This window comes from Vigna radiata, unplaced genomic scaffold (assembly GCF_000741045.1).
Source record: "Vigna radiata var. radiata cultivar VC1973A unplaced genomic scaffold, Vradiata_ver6 scaffold_347, whole genome shotgun sequence".
Lineage (NCBI taxonomy): Eukaryota > Viridiplantae > Streptophyta > Magnoliopsida > Fabales > Fabaceae > Vigna > Vigna radiata.
The window spans coordinates 190,168-199,525 of record NW_014543238.1 but is presented as its reverse complement, the minus strand read 5'-3'; the positions used below and the strand labels follow the sequence as shown (position 1 = coordinate 199,525).

Below are 9,358 nucleotides of genomic sequence, written 5' to 3'. Positions count from 1 at the left end.
ATATATATATATATATATATATATATATATATATATATATATATATATATATATATATATATATATATAAGTACGTTATATATAAGCTAAACAAAAAGCCTAATATGAGTTGAAAATGAAAGTGATATATATAGAATAGCTTACGTATTCATTATCCTTTAGATGAGCACGCCTAGTGACCTTGGTTGTAGCTTCTACTGACAGAAACATTCAAGATTCGTATATAGACAGAATTAGGAAAATGTTGTATTTAGTCAATTGAAAATTCATTTGACTTATAATTGCTTATGAATTCAAAATGATGCTCTTGTACTTAGGGCTTCTTAGGCTTCTGTACTTAATTTCCTAATAAGTAATAATTAAAACTAATTTGCATGTACATAGTATTGATCGAACCGTAAAATATAGTTCAGTTTAATTTCAACTTATAAGTAAATTGTATAAAAATTATGTAAATCAGTCCCCAGAAATTGAATTTCCAAATATGAATAAGATTTTTTAACTTTAGATTTCATATTTTATCATTACAAAAAAAATCATTAAACAAAAATCATATTTAAACATAAAAAATAATTAATTATTATATTGACTAAATTAAAAAGATAATAATAATTTTTTATAATGTAGTGAAAAAAATGAAAATTGAATTCACAATTTTTTTCTATCCTTTCTTTCAACTTTAATATTGAGTAAACCTTATATATTATTAACTTTAAAAATACAATCGAGAAAATTATGATTGTGATGTTCAAAAGCTAATAAATTTCTAAATTGAATTATGAAGAATCAGCTATACAGTCAAATTATAAGTGATGTGATTTTCCTCAGTTTCAGAATCTTCACTTTTCTTGTTCTTTTTCAAATATGTTGTAAAGTATTTATTTAGTTTATGAACTTTAGTTTCATTTAATTTAAATAAATGTTACAGATATTGGTCTCGATATAGATATAAATTTTATCGTTAATTCTAATATCATATGACAACATATCAATTACTTCCATTAATATGGAATAGATGAATTTTTTCAAATAAGAAAAAAAATACTTCTTTTTCCAAAATGAAATTCATGATTAATCAATAAACAATTTATTTAAATTGATGAATAAAATTTTATCATGTTGGATTTTTTCAAATAAGTTTTTTTTACTTTTATTTTTCCGGTCCCTAAAAGTTAAAAAATAAGAGTAATTGGGTCTATTAATTTTCATTTGATGAATCTTAATTTTGTGAACCCTTAATTTCATATTTCAGAATTAATTTTTTGATTAAAAATTCTCCACATAACATACTCTACATATTTTATGTTATTTAATGATTCCATCCAACCGTCACAATTGATCTTAAATATAATCTCGTCAATCCAATTTAATAACAATGACTTAACGGTTTCCACTTTTCATTTTTACAAACTCATTTGAGAAAAAAAATAAAAAAGTAACCGAAAAAAACATAACATAGAAACTACGATCGAGAGTAATTAAAATTTTTATCATAAAATATCAAAACCGAACTTGTAAATACAATTAGCAGACTTCACCTTAATTTTAGAAAAACAATTAAACTTATTTCTAAGCAAAACTATTAAGTTAATTAACAAATTTAAATAATTAACACCTACTTCTTCGTAAAAAAAAATGCAAAATGTTTTAAAACATGACTATTTTTTTTTTTGTGAAATTTGATCCCACACACATCTTACCTACTTAAATTTTTAAAAGCTACTCATATCCATAAATTAAAAGTTAAATTGCACTATTTTAATAGTCTGTCCACTTTTCAATCTAATTGTTACTATTATGCACAATCTTGTTTGGTATGAATTTCCAACACATTTCCTATTGTGGTCAACTTAGAGACTTAATTAAGAAATATTAGGATTTGAGAAAGACGTGTCTTACCCTTTACTTAATTGGGTAATAAGTGGTCAATTTCAATCCTAAACAAAGATATTAATAAAGGAAATCGAGTTATATATACTCTAAAAAATTTATGAAAAGGATTGTAATATACATTTAAATTCAATAGGAAACAAAAATCTCTATTTTCTCTTATATATTAGAAACAACAAAAGTTATTTTTGTATTTTACAATGACAGGACTTTTATATTGGATACATGGTCGGATAATGTCATTCTAAATACACCAGTTATTTTGTCTATTTATGCATGGATAAAGTGTCACATACAAGATTTTGACATTTATTTATGGATAGAAGTCATGTCTTTCCAACACACATGTTTCCTTTGTTCCATAACAATAGGATTAATATTTGTAAAAACTTAAAAAAAAAAAGTCAGAATTTGAGAGAGATGTTTTATTACCTTTCGAATAATTGGGTATGAGTGGTCAATTTCAATCCTAGACAATAGCAATAATAACAAAATTAAATTAGACATTTAAAATTCACGGAAACATTTTTTGTTAAACGTAATTAAATTTTAATGTCACATATTCATATTTTGTCAGTGTATCCATTAATAACTTTTGCATCTTATGCTGATGTGATTTTTATATTGGATGTGGTAGGAGAATGTTATTCCAAACGTATATATTTATTTGTCTATATATTTATTGGATAAAGTGTCTCATTCAAGATTTTAAAATATATATATATAACTTAGACCAATTTGTAAATAAGCCTTCATGTATGGTGATAATAGGAAGATTTTATTAAAATAATAAAAAAGAAAAAAAATATAAAAGTATTACATTAAATTCATGATAAAAGATACTTATTATAAAACAATTAAATAATTATATAAATAAAAAAAGTAAACCAATACAATACTGGTAGAAAACTAAAGTTCAATAATTAAATTTTTCAACATATTAAGAAATAAAATCTGTAATAGACTTTTAAAACTTATTAGTACCTTTTAGAAATATTTTAAAAAATTTAATATTAACTTTCTTTCATATCTAGTTTAATTAATCTTTTTTTATTTGAACTGATTTCATCAAACATATTAGCTGAAGGGCTAAAGGCTATTAACCATACCTATATATTTGAATTACATTTAACGATTGAAAAGAAATTTTGATATAATTTTAGAATAAATAAATGGTCGATGAGTGAAAAGAATATATCTGATGCAGTATTTGGTGATGTTCTAGATGAAGATGTCACTGTTTTTTTTACTGATAAAATATTCGTGCAAAGCAGAGAAAGCATATAAATTTTAGCCATCTGTTATGGGAAAAGTTGAAAAAGTTGTGTGCAATGAGCAAATGAGCTTAAGGAGGCTATATAGGGTTATTGCAACTGTTGAATTGATTTACTTTGGTAGATGTTCGCAGGTATAAATCACTGTCAAGTGTATATATGTAATGATATATTCGACATCCTCAAACATGTGCAATAGGCAAAGCTAAGCATAAATTCCTAAAGCTTGTTAGAGTGTAGTAGTAATCCGTCACTTGCTGCTATGAATATAACTCTCTGTGTCTTCAACGTGAAGCTATTACAGTAAAAAGCATTGGATTCTCCAACAAAAATCACTTTTGGTTTTTCATTATTGTAAGATTCATGCACAATGGATAAGACAAAATGTGCCATATTCTTCAGCCATAAGGAGTAATTAAGATGTGGGACGTCCCATATATATATTCCCCTAATCACAGCCCTCGTTCAAAGGAACCAGCTTCTCTTTGTAATATTCTATAGTTTCTTTTACAACGAATCTTCTTAATGCTACAAACCAATCTCTCTAAAATATTAAACTAAAATTTACACCTTTTTATCATTTATTTTAGACTTTCCTCACTCACAAAATAAGTAGATTTTCCTCAGTCAGACTTCTGATTTTATACTTGTACTTTACCAATACTATACAACATATTTTACATGCTAATTAAATAAAAGGTATAAAAGATTGATTATGGAAACCATAAGATAAAAGGGATAAGTTTATTCATCCATCATAGCTTCTATTTTATAATTTTCTTATGCATATGTTCATCTTCTTTTATATAGTTCATTTTATGATAGAGTTTGTTAGAAGTCTTACGTCGACTAGAGATACGACCAATTTATAATATATAAGTGGGTGCAAACCTCACCTTACAAGCTGGTTTTGTGAGGTTAAATTAGACTTAAAGCCACTTTCTAATATAGTATCAAAACTATAATTAGAACATATTTTAACAATATTTCTTGTCGCTCGAAATATATATACCTCAATATGTATATATCTCGGCGTAATGTACTCAGATTATTCTTAATCCCTTAACTATTCTAACTAAGGCCCTTCTTCGTGCATTTTATCTTTTATTTTTCTGGTTTCTGTTCGGTCGATTATTTGAAAAACATACTTAGACTCTCGAAAAACAAACTTCGACTCTCAAATAAATGTTTGGTTTTGGTTTTGATAAATGCAATAATATAATAGTTGAAAAATATTAAATGTTTTACCTACTTATATCTTATTTATATGAATTTATACTTTTTAGTAGGTCTAGTTACGATTTAATGACTTTCTACACTTAATCATTCGTAAAACATCCTTCTAATATTATTTATGCATTGACCTATCGATTTAAGGAGTCAATTTCGACAACAGACGCATTCTAGTTGTGATTTAGAGAAAATATACAAGTATATATATAATTTGGAGCCGCAACTAGAAGTGAGTGATCAACAAGATATATTAAAGCATATATGTATGTGGGCCATTAATGTTTTTTATTTATTTTTTAATTTTTTTAGATGAGCATATATGGTTTTTTAGATATGAATAAGTGTTGGAAGTACAGGATTTGAGAAAAGCGAGGAAGAGAGAGAAAGGAGAGAATTTTTTTCTGTTGTAAAATGTATATTTAAATATTATAATGGGTAATCTTCTAATCTTGTTGTGCAATGAAGATCAAATTTATAATATATTTTACAATAAGATACAAAAGTTTAACATAACACAATACTAAATACAAGGTTTATAATTTGAAGGGAAACTTGTACTCTTGCCATTGTAGCAATGATGGAGAAGAATATGGAATGCCCACACAATCTAACATGTTTACAGTATGATCTAATTTATTTTGTACTTTTTTTTATGCTTAATTTACTTTTTGTAGCTTTACTTTATTGGTCAAATTATGGTATAGAGTGATTGCTCCTTTTTCAATCGCATGTTACTTGATTTTGTTGTAGTTGTGTGGCGTGTGGCATAACAAGTTTCAGTCCAAGAGAGAACCAAATATTCCAATTGCAGCTTTCCTAACTTGCATTTTTCTTTTCCCTCTATTTCAAATGCTTTTCTTTACCATAATATATAATCAATTCTCATGTCAGAATCTTCCTTTTAATATCTCTTATTCTTCTATTTCAGACCAAAATATCAATTTTTCACTTTCTCTTCAGACAAAATCAAAATTCAAATTTCCGACTTTCTCATCAAAAATTTTCTCCATTTCATTATTTTGCTATTCTTTTTCAAATATTAAATAGGGTTTTGTCATAGAATGAAAACAAAAATTATGCTAGAAAGATGTGTAGTAAAAGCTTTCATTTATTTAGTAAAATTTGATTTGCTTAATTTGTATAATTTCTTCTTTCTCATTATAGCCTTTTAGCCCGTCAAAATAAGCAAGAAAATCAACTTTTCCTCATTTCTAGTACATGTGTATTCTATGTCTTTATATATTTTTCTTTCCAATTCTATTCAAGATTATGAGCACAGAAACAATATGTATGATATTTTGGATGAGAAAAATATTTTTATGTAATTTATAAGCTATTCAACACCTAATGGAGATAAAAAGGAGAAAATAATTTATATGATAGGTCATGCAGTGATAAAAAAAAAGAGGGCGATAAAGAAAAATAAGATATGTTGATAGGTATATAAAAATAAAGTTGTCAACGTGAAAAATGATTAGACGTAGTGAAAAAAACAAAATTAAGCTATAATGTCTATATCATGTTTTTTTGTGTTACAAATTTGTTGACTAATATATAGCTTATCAAGTCAAGACAAACATTAAATCGATTTTTTCACTTATATATATGATTTTACAATATATATATATATATATAAGATATGAAAAGTTTAAATAAAAATTACTTCACACGGTGTGACCTATGACATCGAACCATTTTTATATAGCTTTGTTTAAAAAGTGGACATGTCTAGTCTTGTCTAGAAGAAAACAATATGATCCCTATAATGTAATTAATGAGTATCAAAAAGAATATAAAAATAATAGAATGAATAAGAAAACATATCAATTAAAAGCCACGTTGAAAATATATCATAAAATCGATTTTTAATTGTTTGATGAATATGAGCATATTATTATATTAGCCATGTTGATGTTGAATATGAAGTGAAGTATATATATTGTTTGGGTGAGGATTGGTGAGACAGTGAATGAGAGAGAGAGAGAGAGAAAGTATATAACATAACATAAGATGTCATAAGATTAGAAGCAAGGCAACCTATTATTTTCCTTTTACAACATTGTACGTAAAGAATGACAGGATAAGGAGTCTTTTGGCACCGTAGTTGCATGAAAATACACACTCTCACACCAAAGCAAAAGAATGGTGTCGTATTGGGAGCTTTCTCCGTATAAAGCAAATCAAGGGTTGTCTCCATGTCACGCTCGATTCCAAACCAGCTAAGCCCTTCTCTCTCAGTTCGAGAAAGTGCAACATAATCCCTCCAACCTATAAAGAAAACCAACCACACCCTTAATCCTTCGCAGTAAAAAAACTCCTTCCTTCCCTTAACTCTCCCTTTCTTCTCTCCCTCTCTTCTCTTCTCTTCTCTTCTCTTCTTCCCACCATTCCACTTCAATCATCATGCAATCATACTAACAACAATACCCTTTTCTGTTTTTCTCTTTTCTCTTCATCCATCTCTTATACATCCTCCTCCTATCCTATCCCATAATCATATATATATATATATATATACACGTAAGTATTATTAGGATAGAGAGAAGAAAAAAAAAGACTTGCATATATGGCTACTAGTACTAGAGCTAGTACTAGTTTTTTCCTTCCAAAGTTCTTTAGAGCACTTCTTGTGGGGGGGCTTCTTTGTCTTCTCCTTTTGGGTGGTGGTGAAGGATCAAGACAACCAGCTACACAATGGTCTGAAGAAAGGGTCAAGCATGGAGTGGTAGTTGGTAGAGATATGCCTGTCGACCGTGAAGAATTGGACTTTAACTACATGAGCAAAAGAAGAGTTCCCAATGGACCAGATCCTATTCACAACAGGTTTGTCTTGCTTTTTTTGACCCAGATAAGATACACAGATTATGTATTGTTTCTCATGCATGTGTGTCTTTTGATTTCAGTCTGTGTTTCTCTGTTCATTAGTTGATTAGATGTGTTTTGCTTTTCTCCAGCGTTTTCTGCCACCGAGACATGCATTACTTTTGATAACAAGCAATAGTACGTATGTATGTCGCAAGTTTAGAATATGGATATATTATATTGTTGGTGTGAAAGAAAAAGGAATGTGCAAACTTCAAAGTAAAAGACCATACAAATATTATATATAAAGTGTTTGGAGTGTTTATGGCTCCTCTGTTCCTGTCATGGATATGAGATCACCCTGTTACTTGGCTATAATACTTTTGCTTTCCCCAACTCTCTCTAAAATTTTCACTTCATTCTTTTCAAATATAGTACTACTAATGATTTTTCATGCTTATTGAGAAGTTTATAATCATAGCTTTCACATTTCTGACGTGATTATTCCTTACTTGTTAACAATGACTTTACTCATCAATTTCATGTTTAGTGATTCCTGCTATAAAATGAAGCTTATCACAGAAATGAAGAAAAGCCAACTATAGGGGTTGGTTACGACGCTTTTAACTGTTACATTGAATTGTTGATTTAAATTCTTTCAACATGAATGCCTCTTTATGATAGATTAGTACATAAACCCATAAAAAAGATAAAGTATATATAGCTAACAACTTTATTCCACTTCTTAATTAATCACGAGCCACTAAAGTTATTCATGTCATTCGCTTCTCTTCATTAAGAAACTTTTAAACTTTTCTTGGTGTCTTTCTTTACTTCTTTAAGCATGCATGGAGTGAGAGTTGCTATAAACTGTGTCAAAGATAATAATGGTTACTTGTCAATGCATTTTGTTGAATAAAACTGTGTTCATTTGCGTCCAATGTTACTGAGCTAAGGTCTAAAGACTAATTTGATTAAAACTGTTTGATAATTGTGTTCAGGAGAGCTGGAAATTCTGGTCGACCACCTGGGCAAGCTTAGGAGGATGGGAATAAGACAAGCTTCAGCAACCTTGCAGAAGATGACAGAATATGTTAATTAGACATGTAGTTGTGAGAAGTGAGAGTATATATATCCCTGACCCTGAGCTTCTTAGAATTGTAGCTTACAAGCAAGGGCTAATCTCTAACTTGCGGAAATTGATTTGTTATGGGAAGAGTTGTTTGTGGCCTAAAGAGGGAGAAAGGAAGCTTGTCCCACAGAAAATAATGAGGTGAAAAGATAGTTTGGTGAGTTTCTACAGAAACTGAAATTTAGTGAGTGTTTTAGTGTTTTGAAGTTGTTGTGATATGAGAGAGAGGGTCACAAATTTCAATGGAATGGAGATCAGTGCTTGCATGTAAAGCAATTAACGTACCTTTAAAGTTTAAAAGCCAGAAAGATGTTGTAGCAACAGCAGCAGCCATGCATGCTTTTGGAGGGCTATACAAAAGTCTTGTATGTTAGGGGAAAAAACAAAGAGTCTTGGCTTTGGTTTGCACACTACTAAGTTTGGTGATTTCTGTTTTTTGTTTTTTATTATTATTTATTGTAAAGATTAGCCATGAGTTCCTAAAGTAAAAGTAAATTCCACCATTTAAAGGTGTTGGCGCACCTGTAAAAGAAGGGTGTTTGCATCTTGTGTTAGTCTTTTTCACTAGATTCTTTGGTGGGGTGCTCAAACTCATTGCTCTTCACTCCATTCAAACATTTTAAACTGTATTAGATTCCTATTATCTCGTGCTAACAAAAGAACATCATTATTAAATCAAAATGAAAAAAGAGGTCTTCAATGTTTCAAAGTGAAAAATTAAAGGATGCCCTGAACTCAACCATTTCTATGTTGTTCTGCTTTTTCTTCTCTTGTTTTGTTTTCCTTTGCTTTGATTGGATTCAGAAGCAACGAATGTGTACATAGCAAGTGTGATTCAAATTCCACGTTTACAAAAAAGGGGAAAAAAGGATAAATTTTTTAACTTGTTCTTTTTTTTTTCTTTCTTGAGATTTAAGATAGGAAAAAGAGAGTGCACAGCTACTTTCATTAGTGTCCCACCATTTTTCTTCTTCCTCTATTTATAGGAAAATATGTATAGAAAAAGCATAACTTATATAATGCTCAT

At 28.6% G+C, this 9,358-nt stretch overlaps 1 protein-coding gene across 1 annotated transcript; it reads left to right on the top strand.

The window, feature by feature from the left end:
- Positions 1 to 6,414: 6,414 nt before the first annotated feature.
- On the top strand, positions 6,415 to 9,012 carry LOC106753253 (CLAVATA3/ESR (CLE)-related protein 25). The gene is made up of 2 exons (XM_014635042.2): positions 6,415 to 7,220; positions 8,201 to 9,012. The coding sequence occupies exons 1-2, from the start codon at positions 6,964 to 6,966 to the stop codon at positions 8,238 to 8,240; spliced, it is 297 nt and encodes a 98-aa protein (XP_014490528.1). The 5' UTR covers positions 6,415 to 6,963; the 3' UTR covers positions 8,241 to 9,012.
- Positions 9,013 to 9,358: the final 346 nt, after the last annotated feature.

What these genes read in the sequence shown, in the direction of transcription:
- LOC106753253 (XM_014635042.2), top strand. Translation starts at nt 6,964, where the DNA reads ATGGCTACTAGTACTAGAGCTAGTACTAGTTTTTTCCTTCCAAAGTTC. An exon ending in CCAGATCCTATTCACAACAG is followed by an intron (nt 7,221 to 8,200) that starts GTTTGTCTTGCT and finishes AATTGTGTTCAG; the next exon opens with GAGAGCTGGAAATTCTGGTC.